General features: G+C 36.1%; 1 protein-coding gene across 2 annotated transcripts in view; it reads right to left on the bottom strand.

The window, feature by feature from the left end:
* Positions 1–511: 511 nt before the first annotated feature.
* The window catches only part of CDK13 (cyclin dependent kinase 13), a 112,282-nt gene continuing 91,170 nt past the window's right edge, over positions 512–21,623 (bottom strand). The window contains exons 10-14 of one of the 2 annotated variants that reach the window (XM_060107473.1): positions 15,609–15,725; positions 14,900–15,031; positions 8,401–8,606; positions 4,475–4,927; positions 512–3,581 (exon numbers count right to left, since the gene is read on the bottom strand). In XM_060107473.1, the coding sequence (XP_059963456.1) occupies positions 2,731–3,581; positions 4,475–4,927; positions 8,401–8,606; positions 14,900–15,031; positions 15,609–15,725 (1,759 nt within the window). In that variant the 3' untranslated portion in view covers positions 512–2,730. The remainder of the gene's footprint in view (positions 3,582–4,474; positions 4,928–8,400; positions 8,607–14,899; positions 15,032–15,608; positions 15,726–21,623) is intronic. The other variant, XM_060107474.1, reaches the window with a different exon arrangement.

Raw genomic sequence — 21,623 nt, 5'->3', positions numbered from 1 at the left:
TATCAAGAAATACATAAGGGAATTTCACATGGGAGATAATAAATATTTTCTTCTTTTGGTAGGTCCAATCTTTTTCTATTTTCATCTTCTCATTTGCAATCTGACTTACCTGTTTCTTTGAAAAAAAACTTAAGTAACATTTTATGTTCCTTAAATTTCACCCAAGAATACTCAGTGATTACTGCAGTTATTATAACATACAGAATTAGTGATTTCCCAACCCTGTTCTTTTCATTAATCCAAATTTACTTAAGTATTAAATGATATGAAAGGATGCATTAAGATTTTTACTACCATATTTCATCAACTTTAAGAAACATTCTTTCATATAACATCTCTGAACTTGGGAAGTATCTTACAATTGATGTACCTTAGCCTTGAGTTGTGGTTTAACTGGCAACACTTTTCCTAACTAGTGCATAAAATATTGTTGTCTCACAATCAATGCTGTCTTAGGGTAATATTAGGAGCTATAGTTCAAATCTTCAATTTCAAGCAACAATTTCCTTGTCCTCCCAGCCACTCTCCCAACATAAATACGTAACTGAAATGTTAGGAAAAACTATCCAAACACAGTTCAATTTTATATAAAATATTTAATTTTTAAAACACAGGCTATTCATGTCACATAAATATCTTCAATTTTAGGTTAGCTGCTACGGTCAGCAGAATTATCAAGTGTGACTATTAAGAATAACTTAGATACTGTCACTTATAGGAAAGTCTAAAGCTCTAAGACTCACCATATTAAAATTCCAGATACTTGAATACTGTAGCTATTTTGCTAAATTTCAAAATATTTCTTCACTTCCTGCAATGTAGTTTTATTATAAGTTGTTAGTATTCAATATTCAAATAAAAGCAAAATCATTTTTCTTCCATTCATTTCTTTCTCCCCAACAAAAATTCCATCAAAAGACATCAACTCATTTTATAGCAGTAAAATGGTGAATTATTCACTTTAAACTATTCTTACTGTTACCAAACTATAATGCTTCCCATGTACTGTTTTGAAATGAAGGTTCACAAGTCAGATAGAGGGCACAGGATTAAAAGACTGACTTTAGAACTGGAGCCATTTCCATTTGGTAACAGTTGTTCCAATTTAAGATTCCAATCAAAAAATAAGTTACCAGGAGAACAGTTAAAACAAAACGGTGAGTTGGCACAGCTCTCCTTTCCAGAGTCTGTTTTGCCATTTAGTGCTAATGGCAACACTGGTTGTTTACCTTTGGTTCCTTTCTAGGATTATTACAATGGTATGTGTGTTTGAGTGCACACACAAAGTTAGTTAAGCTTGACACCATTACACTTGAAATAAGGGTTATCCATCATTCTAAAATGGACTAAAATAAAGTTACTCTAGGTGTGGCAGAAGTTGTAGTAAACCTCGTAGAAAGTGAGAGGAGAGAGAATAAGAGGGTTTTTTTGCACTACTTTTTCTTTTTACTTCAGTAAATTCAACCTAAGCAATGTTTCTAGTTAACGAGTAAAATGAACAGTTAACTTCGTCTTAAAATGGCAACTGTATAACTTAAAATATGGTGTTCGCCATCCCTCCCCCCATGAACTTTAACAGAATTATGCCAATTCTGTTATTAAGCCTTGTTTCTATGCTACTGCCCTCCAATTATGCATGGCAAAAGGAAACAGGGACAATGTGGCAGCCTGAAAGAAAATGGTACTCTAAAATTCTCATTTAGCTATTATTTTCAACCATTTAAATGACACAACTTTTCAGAACTTTTTCTCAGAAGTAACAAAAGGTACTGTTGGGAGTTGGACTCCCTTTCTTTGCTCTCACTCCCCTATCAAGAGAAGGTGGTAGTGGAAGGTAACACAACCCAAAGAAAAGGAGAAAGTGTGATAGGCAGAGGGAATGAACCTAACAGGAACTGAGCAGGCAGCCCCTAGACACTTGAGAGCTCCCTGTCTCTTCAATACAATGCATTGATTCCCTTTAGTAGACAAATGGGTGTAAAGGTTAACTACTTTCTCAGACCTTAAGCTTACCTGTTAAGGCACTTACTTACCCTCCCCACCCCACCCATATTTTTCATATAAAACCCGCTATTTCATTTGAATGCATTTTGCTAGGCTATGATAATCTGCAAAATAAAACAAAAATAACGTTGACCATTTTTTTTTATAAAACTGTTGCATCAAGAGAAAGGTTGTGTTTTATTTTCTGAAATGAGCACAAAGTACACCTTTCACAATAACACTGAAAGCAGGTGCAAAGACTGACAGTGACCTTTGACTAAAGGTAGCTTTGTAAAAAGAAAAATACCAAATAAATCAGTGCCCTTTCTGATTGTTGTAAAACTGGAGGGGGGGAGGGGTTGTTTGTTTGTTACATAAAAGTTGGTCCAAACTTACAAAAAAGCACAAATGTGCATAGTTCAGAAGATCTGCAAGAGGGCCATAAAAGACTTTTATGTCCCTAAGATTAGCATCCACTTAAAACTGCAAGAATACAAAATAAAATTGTTAACTAGAATTTGTGAAGATGTACAATCAATAGATCTAGTTTTTTAGAACAGCATGAATTTAAGCAAAGGTGGGTTTTTTTTGTCTTTTTTTTAAACTATTGTATGCAAGACCCTTTTCCACATAAAAATAAAGCTGTTGTTGAATTAATATTATTCAAGTCTCTTGGATCGCTGCCTTAAACTGCAGCTAGAAAAGTCTTTCCAGATAAAAATGATGTGCCTGAGGAAAAACAGATACTCAGTATGGTAACCCTCTGCCTCGACCTCTGCCAGCTGATGTGCTAATGTGTCCCCTGTATCCTTGTGAATACCCAGGTCCTTGGGCAGGAGAAGTCCAGGTCTGTCCATGCATGAGGCCAGGACCACCTGGGTTTTCCTGTAAGTTACCACCATAGTTATAGTTGTGCATCTTTGCTGGCAAAGGATGAGTACTCTCTGGCCCTGTGGAAGGGTCACTGCTGTTTGCCAGGACTGCAATGGGGCCATGGCTATATTCAAATCTATGGTCCTTGTCTCCACTAAACAACATGGGACCTGTATTGAGGTAAATGTCTCCATATCCAGCTACTGAACTGGGAAATGACTCGGAAAAGGCAGAAGGCTGAGGTGGACCACCAGAATGAGATGAAGTAGTACTGTAGTTATCCAAGGCCTGAATATCTGAGTTCCCAATGAAGCTACGTCGTTCCAATGGTGGGGCAGAGGCGCCTCCTAGACCATCGCTGCTAACATAAGGAGCAGAAGAGAAAGAGGAGGGTCCAAAACTGTCCTTGTAGTCTGAAGGGGGTACGTAAGTGTCTCCTGCTTGGTAGTCAACGCCACTTTCTCTTTTGGGATCATCCTGGGGCTGATGCTGAGCAAGTAGCTGTAACAGGGCTGCTTTCACTCCAGCATGAGGGTCAGTTAACGAAGAACTAGTGGTGGGTACATGCTGGTTTTCTGTCCGATAATCTAGATCTTCTTCAGTGACTGGTGGTGGTTCAGGTGGCTCGGGAGGTCGCTGATCAGGAGGCAGAATACGAGGCCGATCAGTTTCTGGCGTGAGCTCCAATATCCTCATGTCTTGGTGCTGGATGAGGTCATCTTGCCCTAAGTGAAACAAGGCAAAAAAAGAGAGTCGAAAGTTACCATGGAAAACAAAAATTTCAAAATAGTTAATGTTTTCTAAAGAGCATTAGAAGTTCTATCTCTGGCAAAAAAAAAAAAAAAAAAAACACACACACAAAACAAACAAACAAAAAAACCCAACCAAACAAACAAAAACAACCCAAAAGTCAAATGAAAAAGAAAAAGGTATATGTAAATATTAAAATATCGCCTGGGCCTCCCTGGTGGCGCAAGTGGTTGAGAGTCCACCTGCCGATGCAGGGGATACGGGTTCGTGCCCCGGTCTGGGAGGATCCCATATGCCGCGGAGCGGCTGGGCCCGTGAGCCATGGCCGCTGAGCCTGCGCGTCCGGAGCCTGCGCGTCCGGAGCCTGTGCTCCGCAACGGGGGAGGCCACAACGGTGAGAGGCCCGCATACCGCAAAAAAAAATAATAAATAAATAAAATAAAATAAAATATCGCCTGCTACCATTTGAGTCTATGGTGACAGAAAAATTTTGTTGTATTTGACTTTTCAAAGGCATCTCACATGTACCTATTTACTGCCTGAAGAACAAAAGCTACTGTATACATAAAGTTTCTGCCTTGGTCAATCATCCTGTTGCAACTGGAGTGAAAGATGATTTCTTAACCATAGGTTCACATGAGAAACGTTGAGAGCATTCATAATGAATTCTATCAACCACAGATAATTCGTTAAGGAATCAACTCCTAGGAGTACAAAGACTAAGAAACCAACCTATAACCAGTGACCTGAGAATTTTCAGGACATCTCCTAGCAAAGCTACTAAACACTATGCATTATAGCTAATCATCAACAGCAAGAAAACAGTGTGAATGCAGCCGTGTTAGTGGTCTGCTATCTGTACACTCACCCGACGCCGGAGTGCTAGGTTCTGGAGGTGGCCTGAGTTGTAATGACGCTTCATGTCCCGATCCATTTTCCCTCTCTTCCAGTAGCACATCTTTCTGCTTTGACTGCTGAGCCTTTATTAACTGAGTCAACAGAACTGCAAATGCACTCTGCACAGCCGCCTGGGCAGCATCAGTCTCCACTTTAGGCTGGACGTTCTGAGAAGAAGGCTGAATTCCTCCCAGCGGTTTCGAAGACTCCTGTTGTGGTGTTGATGGATCTGTCTGTTTTTCACCTGTTGCCAAAATTCCAGCAGGAAGGTTTATTTTATTTAGCTGCTGTTGAGTCTCAGAGTTTACCTTAATGTTCAACACTTGGACAAAATCAGCCATACTAACACTTGTTTTAGTTTGTAGTAGGTTTAGTAGGATTGCCAATTCACTGTGGTTTAACTGCTGTCCAGGGCCTGTTTTTACTAAAGACAAAACGTGTATTAATTAGAATTGCCATGATTCACAGCTCTCCCCACCCCACAGAATGGCTCTGTATTACCCTATTAAAATGTACATTCGTGGGACAGTGTTTGAGAAATACTGTGAAAAGGGAATCTCTTTCTAGTTCAATTTCATGTACATTTAAGATGTAATGGCACATACATTAAAACAAAAAAAGAACTGCAGTGCCTTTTGAATAAATTATCTTTAAGGGTAAATACTTCGAAAGGAAAACCAAGACCACCATTAGAACCCCATACTATAGACATGACCAGGAAATAGCACCTGAGAATGGGTACTGGATGATGATCATGAAGACGACGACGACGATGACGACTACAATTTTAGGCTCCTTTCTGAGCATTTTATATCCTTTATTCCTCACAACAACCTTATAAGGCATGCTTTATTATTGGCCCCATTTTTTTTACTGAAGAAGAAAATGACATCCAGAGTCACTAAATAACTTGCTCAAGGTCACAAACTCTAAGTGGCAGAGTTGAGATTTGAACCCAGGTATTCTGATTCCAGAGTCTGAACTCTTTTTTTTTTATATATAAATTTTATTTATTTATTTATTTATTTATTTATGGCTGTTTGGGGTCTTCACTGCTGTGTATGGCCTCTCTCTAGTTGCGGTGCACAGGCTTCTCATTGCGGTGGCTTCTCCTGTTGTGGAGCACGGGCTCTAGGCGCGCAGGCTACAGTAGCTGTGGCTCACGGGCTCTAGAGCGCAGGCTCAGTAATTGTGGCGCATGGGCTTAGTTGCTCTGTGGCACGTGGGATCTTCCCGGACCAGGGCTTGAACCCGTGTCCCCTACATTGGCAGGCGGATTCTTAACCAATGCGCCACCAGGGAAGTCCCCAGAGTCTGAACTCTTAACCACTCCCTGTACTGCTTATATAAAATAACATGTATTTTCTAAAAACCTAACCTTATCTTTGCAGTAAATTCAAACTGGGAATTTGTAGACTGTCTGATATAATGTCTTTTATTCAAACTGCTTTTTTTAAAGTTAAGCACTCTTGGTAAATTAGGAACTACTACAGAAGCATGCTTATCGTGTACATATAAGGTGGCATTAATTCATGACCACTAAAACAGTTGTTTTTCTTTTTCTAATTTTCAGTTTAGACTTGTGATGGTTTACGTAGGTTCTTGTGCAAGTTTATCTGAGTCATACATAACAAGGCTCAAATGTACATAATACTATATAAGCTAAGTGATAATACAGATACTGATAAGCAATTTCCATAACCACAGATGACAGACTAATAGTACTCCAAGATGAAAAAGTGATGATTAATGCTTTTTAAAAATATATTCTCTCTTTATATATTTTGAGATACTTTTTATTACTTCTTAATATTTTTAGAATAATTCAAAACAAACTCTTGCAAGTTCCTCTTGTGATCCACAGGTATTAATAAGGAACCATGCTTGTTTGCTACACCCCAAGTGCCAGTTTTCCTCATTTTCTCTTTCATTTCTCTATTAACAGAGGTAGTCTCCATGTGAGCTCAGAGAAGTACACTTTAACTGTGGTGTCTCATCTACACAGAAGGGGCATTTTTATTTCCTGGCACTTATTGATGATGTAGAAAATGGAGCAAAGAGGATTCATTCCTATTTCAAAAAACTAGAACCCTGGGCTTCCCTGGTGGCACAAGTGGTTGAGAGTCCGCCTGCCAATGCAGGGGACACGGGTTCGTGCCCCGGTCCGGGAAGATCCCACATGCCGCAGAGCGGCTGGGCCCGTGAGCCATGGCCGCTGAGCCTGTGCGTCCGGAGCCTGTGCTCCGCAACGGGAGAGGCCACAACAGTGAGAGGCCCACGTGCCACAAAAAAAAAAAAAAAAAAAAACAAACTAGAACCCTCACTTCTTAATTGTGACAGTTTGAAAAGAGAAGGGAAGGAGGGAGGGAGGGATAAAATGAAATTATAAAATTAACAGAGTTTCAAATATGCAAAAGCTAAGAAACAATAAGAAAATGAGCCCAGAATTCATTTTTTATCAGCTAAAATAGAGTAAAATAACTACCCTCTATTCCACTAGGCTTCCTAGTGGAATAAGGACATCAGTTCCATGAAGAGAAGCAGAAATAAACACCTGGTAGTCTTATTAAGGAATATGACAACTGTTGCCTGGGACAAGTGACCACCATCCAAACTTCCTTTTACAACCATCTCAAATCCTTTTTCAGTAGTAGATGGTATATAAAACAGGTGACATAAACACAAACCAAGATAACTTCTTGTTGCTTCTGTCTTTCTCCAAATTTTACATATTTTTACCATGAAGAGAAATAATACTGAACTTGATATAGACAACCCTCACTTTGTACAACAAATAAATGTGTTTTCTCCTAAGCTACATATACATCAAATATTTTCATGTACAAGAGGAATTTACTATTTCAAGAAACTCTGAAGAATACTTTTGAACAACAAATAACAATTAATTTTGGTTTTTAAAGTAACATGTATTATTAGCACTTTAATGTAGTCTGACCAAGGTCAACTCTAAGCTTGTAGACTACATGGGAAAGCATTAAGGTAATCTTTCTCAAGCTTTCTCAGCTAATCTACATTCAACCACCAAAAGTTCAATCTGATCCACAGATCTGTTTTAATCACCTAACTGATCAGTCAATACTTACTCATCTCTTAATAAGTTTTCATGTTTAATAAAACACCACCTCCACACATACATGTATTTATTTCTTATCATCTCTGTCTTCATAAAAACATTAAAGCTGAATGCTTTCTGGATTCTTGAGGCAAAATGAGGGAGTGGATTCCATTTTTTTAGAAGTCGTTAACTAAATGAGAGAATGAATTTAACAGCACTTCTGACAACATTGAAGAGGTTCGTTCCTCATGAAGAAGCTTACTCTTATAACAGATTGAGTCAGACGAAGAAATTTAACTTTCCCCCAAATACCCTTCTTTATCATACTTCAAGTCACTTTTGGCACAATATCAGATTCCAGTCTGAAATTCTATAATATATTGGGAAATATATTAAAAGTGACCTGAGGACATTACAAACAGTATGAAAGAGCTTCTACTCTGATTCCTGGCTGTTTTCCTTTATCTTTCTTCTTACTCCTGAAAAGCATCCACAGACATTCAATGCTGAGCCTCACAGAATAGTGTCAGTAAAAGACCTACTGACTCTTGCACTAGGGAAAAAAAGAAAACAGAGAAACCTGACCCATCACTAATCATATGTAATTTGATGCCTTCTTTATAAATTAATCTTACCTTGAGATTGCTTAATATTGTGGTGCCGGTAGCAGTGAAACATCTGTACTGGCACAACTGAATAACAAGGAAATGTTGAATTCAGTGTTCAACTTTTAGCCACAAGTGCTTTAACACTACAGCAATATAATTAACGCCAGCCACAAAACAATGTGAAGAAAATCAACCCATGGAAGCATTACTGACCAGGTGCTACATTCGAGTTGCCCTGAGATTTCAGTTGTGAAGACGGCAGCACACCCTGAGGCGTGTTAGTTCTGCTGTCATCCATGCCCAGAGACAAGTCCTTTCTGGGGGCTTTAATTGTGGAAACATCATCAGTCATGCCCATCTGCTTCTGTCTTCTTCGCTTTTTACTCCATAACTCATGACAATCTTGCCATAAAGGAAGGCTGGGAAAAAAAGTATTAAACTGTTTGTCAATGGCATTTCTTAACAACAACAACAACAAAATGATAGTATTTACTACATAGCCCCAAAGCTGCCACCCCCACTCCCCCACAAGTCATTCTTGAAGATTTCACACACAGGCTTTGTAAACTCCTCCAACACAAATCACCCTTAATGACCCCCTCCCTTCAGGGCTTCACCTATACAGACAAACAATTTTTCTGTGGCTTCTGGATAATCAATGCATAATAACTTATTAAAACTATGAATGAAGAATATATGTTCACAAAAATAGGTTACTATTAGCCTTGGTGCAATCTTTTAAAGCCAATTCTTATCATAGTACAACATACATTGAATAGGACATGGAAAAAAAAAGGTGAAAAATATGCCACTTGCAGGAACTAGACACGGAACTAAAAAGTAGCAAAGGCTAGAACATAAATTTGCGAAAAATCTTCTAGTACAAGCTTTTTACTTTTTGAGACCCTCTTATTTGCTTCTATAGTCAAATGCTCTAGAATTAAACTGATGCTACAGAGGAGTTTCAAAAATAGATTGTAATCCAGGTTCATCAATCATCATTGAGAGTTCTGAATAACTAGCAACTACCAAAGTTATCCATAATTCTAAAACAATTCTACCTCGTGTAATTTCACAAAACTGAAACACTGCAGAATAACTTTTGTTTAAAGAAAGACAAATATTTGATTTATAAATATTTTCTTCTTACCCTAATAAAAAAATCCAGTGGGAAGTTACTATGATATCTATTTTAAAGATAAGAAAATTGAGGCTTGGAAAGGTTAATAAACTTGCCCAGAATATCTACAAATTCCCTTAAGCAGCCCCAACCTGGTCTTCAACCTGGATATGTTTACCTCTAGGGATACATGAAGACTTTCTGAAGGAGTCTACCTGGAATTATTCTAAAAGAAATTCCATATCCATATGTCCTCTTTCCTAAAATGGATCTTTGAGAAGGGCCTGCATGTTCAGAAAGTTCTTTCACACGTCTTCTTTCACAATTAGTCTTATCTCATGTTATAAAATAAAGGCATATGCAACAATATGGTCAAATCTTAGCAATATAATATTAAGTGAAAAAAAAGTCATTCCCAACAGATTACAAACAGCATGACACTCTTTCGTAAAATTAAAAGCAACTAAAATTGTAAAATATAACTTTTTATGAGTACATATAGATGGCAACAAAAAGTATATACAAAAGAAAACAGGGATGATGGTTACCTCAGGTGGAGGAAGGCAAGGGGATAGGTCGTGGGTGGAGAGGGTATGATATGAGTAAAGTAGGTTATTGTCAAGATTCTAGCTTTTATTTGGTAAGCTCATGGCTGCTTATTAACATCATTTAAAATAACTAATTAAATTAAGTAACTAAAAGAAAAAAAGAGAGCCATGCATGGACTAATGATGAGTGACACAAGGATTATGATTAAACCAAGTCTATGCACCTGAGGTCCAAAAACAAAACAAAGGCATACCTCTCAGCCATCTTACTATGGTGCATTGCCTCAGCGTGTAAAAACCTCCTGGAGTAACAAACAAAGGGACAATTTGAAATATTGATATTGGGAAGCTTTAAGGCATCAAAAACCTGCCAAAGACTTTCCTCTGTGTGTGTGTATGTATGTGTGTGTGTGTGTGTGTGTATTACAAGACGTGTAACCTTAGCCTCTGTTGGGGTTATTCTGAATTCAGACATACTGCAGTATTGCAGAGTGGAGGGACTGGAGTGATTTCATTTTTTTCCCATCCTGATGTTCAAGGAATGCATTGCTCTTGTGGGAGAGTCCCATGAGAATAAAGCAAAGAAATCCAATAAAAAGGGCTTCTGTTCCCTCCCACAATTAAGACGTTAAGAGATTCTTTATGGATGATCTCAACAGTAGGAAAGATAAACATTACCTAACAAATAGCTAAACAGGATAGAGAGGTTAGTGATGCTGACTATTAGATGTACCAGGAATGTTTCCAGGACAACCAAATTTTTAATGTGTTCTTTTCTAAAGGTTCAAATACCAGCTCAGCCTCTTACTTATTGTGTCTCATAGGCAAGTAACTTGACCTCGGTGCCTCAGTTTGCTTATCTTTAAAAATGGGGTTAACAAGACAATCTACCTTGTGGAGTTCAGGTAATATATGTTAACATATGTAAGCGCTTGGACAGTGCCTCTCACATAATAAGAATTATATTCATGTTTCATCATTCAGCAAGGTAGTTTAAAAGTATTTTTTATCATATCATATCATGAAATATTTATTCCAATTATAGTTGATCATATTTATCTTATGAGTTGTTTAATGCTTTTAAGAAAAAATAAAATTATAGACAAGCTGCTGGCCTAATTCACTTCTTAGCAATACATACTCTTTTCATTAAGTACATTAAAAAAGTGTGACAGGACATCTAATAAAATTAATGGAGTTTTTTTATTACCCCACTCGTTTGCTTATTCCTAAAAAAACTGATGAGTTTAATACACACAGCTATTTCCCAAAGGAATACCAATGCCTTTCTTCATAGTCCTTACCTTCACATTTTATAATTTTAACTACCCATTACATATGACAAAATGAGATGTTATATTGTTTATATAATTTTTTATTTAAATATCACATCAATATCACTATAATTTCAACCTGATTGCTTTAGTGATGTACTTAACAAAGATATACCATAATTTATTGCTGGTTTACAGAATGTTTACCAAAATGTGTACTAACGTTTATTTTTAATGCAAAAGTACAGTCGGGTGTGTTCTCATAAAAGTTAAGTGAATTTAGGTGATGTGTTTGACAATATGAACAGAATTTCCTATTATGTGGCAAACATTTTCCATAAACTGAATGGGATACATCTACAGTTCCAAGATTTTGACAAAAGCATATATTTTTAAAGTGTAATAAGAAACACAATTTAGCAAATGGATTGGTTAAGTAGCACTGAAATTACATGTTGACTTCCTAACCTTTTCTAAGTATACTGGATTAATAAAGTGTGAATAAAAGAAAAAGCAACAAGTATAAGAAGAAGTCATGTAATAAATACTGGTAAAGCTTCTTTGGTTTATTTTCTTAAAATTTGAAAAAAAAAAAAGATTAATGACTGGATAAGAAATCTTTGGCAAGTCATGTGGTTTCCAATTCTTTACTGTCACGAAAATTAGAGAAAGAATCTTAAGTTGACATCTGAAAGGTCATTAAAATAATTTTTGATGACAGAGCACTGTGATTTTGGGGACATAATGTGGAAAAAGTTCAAAGAACTCAGTGATTTAACTATGACAAAACTCCATCCAGGGGCCTCCCTGGTGGCGCAGTGGTTGAGAGTCCGCCTGCCGATGCAGGGGATACGGGTTCGTGCCCCGGTCTGGGAGGATCCCATATGCCGCGGAGCGGCTGGGCCCGTGAGCCATGGCCGCTGGGCCTGCGCATCCGGAGCCTGTGCTCCGCAACGGGAGAGGCCACAACAGTGAGAGGCCCACATACCGCAAAAAGAAAAAAAAAAAAAAAAAAAAACTCCATCCAGTCTCAAATGCTTATTTAAAAAGAGTACTTACAAAAATTTTTAAATTACAATTAATGTGGAACTATATCTCACTCTAGAATAAGTAATATTAATTAATGGATATGCAAATTACTTGAAAAAAATCTCAGCGCTATTTCATTAAGGCTGCATCTCCAACAAAATTTACTAATTTTTTTCTTTTTTTTTTTAACTGAAATGCGCACTACTAATACAGGCACAATAATTTAATCAAGAAAAAAGCTTTGTAGTCAGAGGAAATTTTTAAATTAAATTTCCATTTATATACATATATTTGTTTTAAAGAAGTACTATAGGGTAATCAATAAAATACTTTCAAGCATAAATATATGCTACATTAAAAACGTGCAGAAGCAATGTAAGTTCACACACACACACACACACACACACACACACACACACACAAAAACCCAATGGTGTCCAATTGTTGAAGAGTTTGTTCATACATTTTCTGAGTGAATGTTGATGAATATCAAATGCTAAGGTATTTTGATTCCACTAAATACATTTACAAGATGATGTAACTGCTCTATTTTAAAGTGTCTCCACTTATACACTGAAAATTATACCTTTTGCAACTATTTGAACCCTTGATTTTAAAAATTTAGATGTCTATTTAAAATGTGTTCAATACAGTTTTACCAGAATTCTTTCATGTGGACCACTTAAACCAAGATATCAATTTAGTACTACCAATAATGGGAGAAAAATGACATTATATTCCTCTTGATGTGATACAGCAGGAAGCACATATCACTACCCTAGGTAGAATTCTTGCCAAAAAAATAAAGAAACACTAATTACTAATCATGAGGAAGTAGTTAAAGTCAGACTGTAGAATGCTTTACAAAACAGCTAGCTCTTCAAAAATGTCAATGTCATAAGAAGTCTTCCCCAGAGACTGAAGAGACATAACAACTAAATGAAATGTGTGAGCCTGGAATAAATTCTTCATCCAAAAAAACCCAAACCAAAACCCAAGCAAAACAAACAGAAAAACAGACTACAAAGGAAACTACTGTGCCAACTAGAGAAATCTGAATATAAACTATTAGCTAACACAATGTTAAATTTCTTATGCTTTATAATGATATTGTAGTTATACAGAATAAAGTCCCAGTTCTTATAGATAACATGGTGAATTATTTATAAGTGAAATGTCATTCCCACAATATAATATGCAAATAGTTCAGGAAAAAAAGATATGGAGTGATAAATCAAATGTGTCCAAATTTTAGTTAAGTGTTGAATCTAGATGAGCATATGACTGCTCATTGTAATATTCTTCCTATTTTTCTGTATAGAGTTGAAATTTTTCCAAATCAAAAGTTAAAAAAAATTCTTTAAAGGGGTACTAAAGCCAAAGTTTCAAGACTGCTGATATATACTGATAAGCAAAAAAATCCATGAAACAATTCAACAGTGAATGATTCAGGTCCCTCAACATGTCAGATGATAGATCCTTTTTGCCTTCCAAATCATCTCAAAGGCTATTCACATACAATTCAGTAAAAACTAAAGCCAAATATGATGGTCTCATAGAACTATAGTAAGACCAATCTAACTAATTAAGTGGAAGAGCCAGGATTTGAACTCCAAATCCCATGTCTGTTCCTTCACAATATGCTAATTGTTATTACATGGACACATTTTATTTTTTTATTTTTTTATTTTTTTCCGGTATGCGGGCCTCTCACTGTTGTGGCCTCTCCCGTTGCGGAGCACAGGCTCCGGACGCGCAGGCTCCGGACGCGCAGGCTCAGCAGCCATGGCTCACGGGCCCAGCCGCTCCGCGGCATATGGGATCCTCCCAGACCGGGGCACGAACCCGTATCCCCTGCATCGGCAGGAGGACTCTCAACCACTGCGCCACCAGGGAGGCCCACATTTTATTATTATAGGGACAGGCTTGTTTTTGTGACACTCATCATTTTTAAAATTACTAAGAAAATCTCTACAAACTTTCTAGATCCTATCAAGGAGAACCAAATAGACTGCTCTGTCCCCTTCCCCAAATCAATCCTAGAGAAATTACAGGAGCCACAAGGGAGTGAAGGTTCAAGAACCCAGCCATTCTGACACCCAGACTCTGTGCATTCTCTGCCTCCCGACACCCACCTCCCACCATCAGACAGTAGACTCATTCCATACAGGCTTTTGACACTAATATTTTTATTCAATGATAAGAATTTTCTACTGTAGAGTCTGCTAAGGAGTATTTCAGAACCTCTTTTTGTTATAGAACTAACTTGAATTTGAGAGCTGGCTTCACCCTTTACTAGATTTGTATTCTTGGGCAAGTTTCTTAACCTCTCTGAGCCTGCTTCCTTCTCTGTAAAATGGTGATAATAATACTCACCTGTTAAGATTATAAAGATTAATGTAATACATGAGAAATGCTTAGCATAGCACTCAAAATTTTAGCTAAGCAACTAGTGTTGGCAGAAACAGCACTACAAGAGCAGCAGCAATAACATTTTTTTTAGGGTGGAAATATATTAATAAAATTAACTAGAGGAAGGCTGCTTTTGCTAGTACTATGGTTAGCTGAACATAAAGCAAGGCTCTGCATTCTAGATGTGCAAATTATGTACACTATTGCTATTCTATTCCTTTTGATTTATTCTTTCTTTTGACTTAACTAATCATGGAATAGCTTTTGATAGCTACATAATGATGTTATTAATATTGTCCAGATTCTGCATATAGTAAAAAGTCACTTACTCTGGTGGAGGCATTTTTGAGGGTTCCACATCCCGTAGGAACTCACACTGAAGAGCCTGCTCTGCAGTGCAGCGCTTACTAGGATCCAAGGCGAGCATGTAATCAAATAAGTCTAGTGCAGCTGCAGGAATACTGGCATGAGAGGATTACAAAAGTCATGCATGTTCTTATACTCAAGCTTAATGTTTCTTTAGGAGCTTATTTTAAATATTAGCATTTTATAACATGTTTGTGATACTTTATTCCAGTAAGTTCCAAATATTCCTTTAAAGAAATATTTATTTTTACATAATTTTATAATTATTATTCAAAATAATTTGAAATTTGGCAAACAATAGTATATTTTACTGCTCTATGGGCAATTTGCTATTTTAACATAAATTAAAAACTTAACAGAATAGTTTCCTACAACAAAGTAAAAAACTCAGTTCAAGTATCTTGTAAGCGGTTTCATTAAAATTTTAAATGGTATTATTAAACTTCTTTCAGGTAAACACTAAATCAAACACATAACTCCAAAGCACTGATTTCATAATGATGGTGAAATGGTAATTTGCATGTAGCAAAGGGAACTCAAAATTAAATGACATAGAAGAATTGTGATAGGTCGACCTTAGGTCAACAGAGGCTACAGTGACATTTAGAATTCTCATGAAATAACTTAAAAAAAAATCAACGCAATATGGATGTTTAAGCATCCCCTTCTTACAAAACAAATTCTTCTCTTAACTTTCGACGATATTGCTTCTTTGGTTTCATGGTGTTGAAATATGGTAGTTTGATTACATCAGGCCACACTGCAGGACATGGACTTCCACATATACGGCTGAACAACACACAAAAAGAAGTAAATCAATATAAACTACACAGAAAAAATCATACATACAACTGCTATACAAAACATCAACTCATTTTTAAATATACAAATATTGAAGTCCTGATACAATGTATACTAGTTTCATTAAATATTTTAGTCATCCCAAATCAATTACTTGCTTTAAGAATTCAATTTATTTTCAGTGAATGCTTCTAACACTCCAAACATTCCAATTCCTAGAAAGAAAACTTCATACCTGCAAAATCAAATCTTAAAAACACAGGCAACATTCAAAATATGTTGAGCATATTTTGAACCAAAATTTAAAATTTTTATGCCAATAAACTGAGGAACTAGAGTTTAGTATATGTCTTTCTCTGGTTTTATAGGTACCTAATCATCACCTCTTATGAATTTAAGGAAGTTTGCAATAATAGCAGAAAAGATTTCCTACACTGAAGAAGCTAATTGAACTACAGACTGCTGCTGTTCGATCAACAGGAGGAGCCTAAAAGTCACATTCCTGAAACATAGAAGTTCTTCAATTTCAGTAGTGCCTCTGATTTCAAGGTATTTAGAAATTTTAACTGCTTTACTCTCTATCTATATCTTGAAATCCCTCATTATTTTTATATTAATTAGTAAGTCCTTGTTATGGTAAACTGAAGAAATGCTATAACAAATAGATAGCTCTGGCTGGTAAACATTTAAAACTAATGTTTTGGTAATATGTAGATGAAAAATTGGTTAAATATGCTTAACTTGAGTATACTGAATCTCAAGAATAAATGTACATTTTATATAAAATTATCAGCTAGTCTTCAAATAGAAAAAGAAAACGTCCATGCATCACTGACTAAAAGTAAAAATATTCCATATATACATAAATATAAACACATGCACCAATGTACATAAGCAAGTGACAAAGTTGCCAGACATCCTTTAGCGGAGCTTAAGAACACTATGTCGGAACCACTCTCTCACTTTTGTATACTACATAATATACCCAAGTAACTAGATGAATATAATCAATCCCTGGCAGATTTATGTGCACCATAACAGAAGTATAAAATATAATGGAATAAAGAAAATGAAGGATACTTTCAACTACAGAAATACAAGAAAACGTACTCAAGTTAGAGAAGAGGTGCAGAATTTTGCCTACAACTCAAAGGATAAGTAAACAATAGACAGGTGGGAAAGGGAATAAGAGAACTACGTTACTGGCAAAGATTAGTGCATAGGCAAAGTCATGGAAGTAGCAAAGTATAAACATTTGTGAGAGGAAGACTAAGGAAATCAGTATAGGTGGAATTTAGGGCTAAGGGACATTTAGTTGGAAGCATTAGACAGGGGCCATACAATACAGTTTCAAGAGGCAGTCTGCCTAACTATAATGAAGACAGACTTTGAAAACAAACTTTAGAACTGAATCCTGTCTGTGATATTGGTGAAACTGCATTGCTTACAATCTGTTGCTGTTTTGTAAAATGGGGATGAATTTTACTTTGGGCCTGTGAAATTAAATGAGCTAACACCTGGCTCATTAATAGCCTTATAATAAAAATCAGTTTCAATACCTCTTAGCTAAAGAGTTTTAATTTTTTTATGTGTTCTGGGAAGACCGTTGAGTGGGAAAGTTATCTAATTGGTAGCAGCATACAGGATGAAATAGACATTCTAAGACAGGGAAGAGTTTTAGAAATTAGGTAAGCAGACATGACAGCAGTTGATAATTGCATATTGGCAAAATCAGTGCCTGATGGTCAATTACCTATCCCAAATCATTTACTGAAGACATTTTGAAATCCATCCTATGCTAAAGCCCTAAATATCTGAGGTGTGTTTTGAGAATCTATTTTGATTTACTGATTTATCTACTCGGGTGTCAATATCATATGATACCTTTACTTTTTTTTTTTCTTTTTGCGGTATGCGGGCCTCTCACTGTTGTGGCCTCTCCTGTTGCGGAGCACAGGCTCCGGATGCGCAGGCCCAGCGGCCATGGCTCACGGGCCCAGCCGCTCCGTGGCATATGGGATCCTCCCAGACCGGGGCACGAACCCGTATCCCCTGCATCGGCAGGCGGACTCTCAACCACTGCGCCACCAGGGAGGCCCCCCTTTACATTTTTCATAAGACTTACAGGACAAACCCCTCTATCTACTCATTCCTCTAATTATTCTTTTCAGTATTTCCTTATAGATGAATTGTAGAATCAATACTGTCACACTCCAAAAGTAAGAGAATCCTGTTGGGATTCCACTGCTGCTCTGAATTAATCAATTTAGAAAGGACTGCTATCTTTACAAAGCTTAATATTTCCATTTTTATACTTCCTTTGGTTTTATACAGGCATACCTCATTTTATTGTGCTTTGTAGATTTTTTTTTTTTCAAACTTCAGGTTTGTGGTAACCGTGTGTCAGAAAGTCTATTGGCGCCATTTTTCCAACAGCATTTACTCACTTTGTGTCTCTGTGTCACATTCTGGTAATTCTCACAGTATTTCAAACCCTCCATCAGCCAAAAGACTACAACTTGCCAAAGGCTCAAATGATGGTTAGTATTTTTAGCAATACAGTATTTTAAAATTAGTGTATACACACATAATGCTATTGCACACCTAACAGACTACAGTATAGTATAAACATAACTTTATATGCACTGGAAAACCAAAAAATTTGTGTGACTCACTTTATTTTGATATTTGCTTTATTGTGGTAGTCTACAACCAAACCTGCAATATCTCCAAGGTATACTTATAAATTTCTTCAATTAGATCTTGTATATTTCCTTTTATGGGTTTTACTTTTTGCTTTTTGAATGTGTTCCTATCCCTATTATATTTCCTAAGCAATAACTAGAAGAGTTTTGTTATAGGAAATGGTTGAAATTTGACATAAAAAATTTAGATCGCCATCTGAGATCCTATGGTTCCTAACATAGTTTTAACAATTGTTTCTTTGAGGCTTTCCAGGTTTATTATCATCACCTATAATCACAATTCATCTACATTTTTCAAACATGTATTCCTCTTTATCATCATGGTATGCTACATTATGTGGCAATTTCCGAACAATGTTAAAATGCTAATCATGCCACACAATATTAGGTAATTTTGTTTGGTTTCTGATTTTAATGGGAGTACTTTCATTGTTTACAACTGGGAAAGATGATAACTTTTAGTTTGAGAAACACAACACAGTGTCAAGATATTCAGAGACACATACAAATTCACATATACCTCCTGCTTAGAAAGCATTGATTTCTTCCTTTTGACTATGGGTTTTACTTTTGTGGCTTTTAAATTTTAAAAGGATACTTCTTTAGTTCTATCAGTTTGATTTTTAGAAACTCTATTATAATCATCACCTGCATTTTCTTCCCTGAGTTACTAATGTCATGAATTATATTTATGACATTAGTAAGCGATTAAGAGATTTTTGAATATTTAGTCATCCATACGTTCAAAAGAGGAATACCACTTGGGCCTAATCAAAGTACTGTTATTTTAGTGTAATACTGTATTCTACTTTTTAGTTGGTATACATCAACAGTTTGCAAAAATGGGGTCCAAAGACCACTCGGTGTCCCCTAGACCCTTCAGGGGTCTGGAAGGCCAAAGGTATTATTAAGACATTACTTATACTTTTCAATGTGTTGACTTTGCACTGATGGTTTTAAGCCAGTAGTGGGTAAAACTACTGGCACCTTAGCATGACTTGAGGCAGTGGCACCAGACCATTAGCAGTAAATACTCTTCACTACCACACAATCTTGGTGGGGAGAGAGGGGGACAGGTTCACTTAAGAAGGTACTTGTTGAAGCAGTAAAAATTATTATTAAACCCTTATACTTGAGTACGTATCTTTTCAATATTCTTAGTAATGAAATAGAAAATACTCATAAAGCACTTCAGTTGCACAACAAAGTGATAGTTATCTTGAGAAGCACTTGTGCAATTATTTGAGTTGCAAGCTGAAGTAGCTGCTTTTTTCATGAACCACCATTTTTACCTGCAAAAACAACTAACAAACTATGGTCATTCATACTTGGGTATTTGCCAGACATTTTCTTAAACAGGAACAAAGTCAGCTTATTACTTCAAGGAAGACAATTGCAGCATTTACTGTCAATTATAAAATTCAAGCTTTCAGGATAAAATCAGAATACTAGAAGACTTATATCTACACCATGAACTTGACAGCTTCAAAATAAATACCTAAAGGCATTTCTAATGAGATTAGTGGTCATAACAAATACTATAAAATGAAATGTTACACTTTAGAAGATCTGCTCAATTCAGTGATCCAATATTATCAAATGACCAATACATAATATTATAAAATCATCACAGGTAAAAGATCTATTCAGAGTGTAAGATAAACCAATGGATTTCAATATACCAGCGTACAAAATCTGTGGTTACAGACTGCACATTACAACTAACCTGTAAAAAAAAACTGCCACTTACTGAAGTTTCAAGGAAGAACATGCACAATTATCTGAAAAGACTATTGAAAACAGCATATCACAGATGTTTAAGCCAGACATTAAAAGATTTATAAAAATGTGAAACAATGCTATTCATTTCACCAACACTTATTTTAGTTCGGGAAACATAAACTTTTTACAATTAAAATGTTATGTTAATATATTGTTTTAAAATGAATTCATAAATATTTTTACTTCTTAGTTTTAAATTTCAATACATACAATCAACATAAACAAGCTCCTGGTATCTTTCACAATGTTTAAGAGTATAAAGAAGAGACCGAAAAGATTAAGAAGTACAAGTCTAAACAAATTTTTACGCTATTGATTTATGAGGGTATACATGCTTCACTTTTTAAAATATGGGAACTTTCCTTCTTTTCCTATATTCTGGAACAACCAAAGCCTATGCCTTTAAAGTTGTAAAAATTTTACCTGTGTGACCTGAGGCTTTGTGCATGTGTGCGGGGACTTCTTCTCATTCCAAATCTACTTTTAATTTCTTCCATGATTGTTTTTTATTCCATAAGCAATATACATTGTGTGATATAAAGGTTCTTTCACTGGCTGCCAGAACACTTAGAGTTAAAAGTGTTACTCTCATGTAAAAACATTCTTGCTCTCATTCATCCCTTTTTTGTCCCCACCTATGTTTTTCTCTCTCTTTGCCATTACTTTTAATTCATGCTACTTCTTATCACAAAATTTTTATAATCTGCCTAAAGTATTTTCTGGAACCAGGTAAAGTACAAATAACTTGACCACTGTAATGTAAAGCTCTTTAAGACAGATTCTCATTAGGATTACCATCCTTGATCCATTTATATGTATTTGTACAATGCAGACCCTAGAACTCATCATTCCTGGGGCTTTAGATTGGGGAAACATTCCAGCATTACTGCAAATAAGATGAGGGGAAGAAGTAAATATGGACCAGGAAACACATTAGTTTTTACAATCCTAAGCACATTATTTGTCCTGTTTTACTTCTGAAGAAAGAAACTTATAGCATTATGGAACTTACCCTAAGTCACAAGAGCAGGAAGTAGCTGAGCTGGCATTAGAACCCAGGCCTGTAAGATCCCAAAGCCTGCCCCTTTAGTATACTCTGCCACCTCCTTCAAATCAAGGAGACGTGTCTCTTTTACCAGAAACGTCCTTTTTTTCTTCATGTTTTAAAAATAATTAATGCTATAAAATCAAAATTGAAGCATCTTTTTTGTATTATTATAAATATTTGATATCTTACCAAAACCCAAAGACATTTTGAAACATATAAAGTAGAAAGTAAAACAGTCCCTTTTCCCTAACCCTCTCACAAGTCCATGTTCAGATTAACAATTCCAGACTCTTTTGATGTGTTTAATTTGTCTCACCCATGTGGGATCAAACCAAACACAGCCTTCTGTAA

Source organism: Mesoplodon densirostris, chromosome 9, assembly GCF_025265405.1.
Source record: "Mesoplodon densirostris isolate mMesDen1 chromosome 9, mMesDen1 primary haplotype, whole genome shotgun sequence".
Lineage (NCBI taxonomy): Eukaryota > Metazoa > Chordata > Mammalia > Artiodactyla > Ziphiidae > Mesoplodon > Mesoplodon densirostris.
The sequence above is the reverse complement of the archived record's forward strand: the minus strand, read 5'-3'. Positions and strand labels throughout refer to the sequence as shown.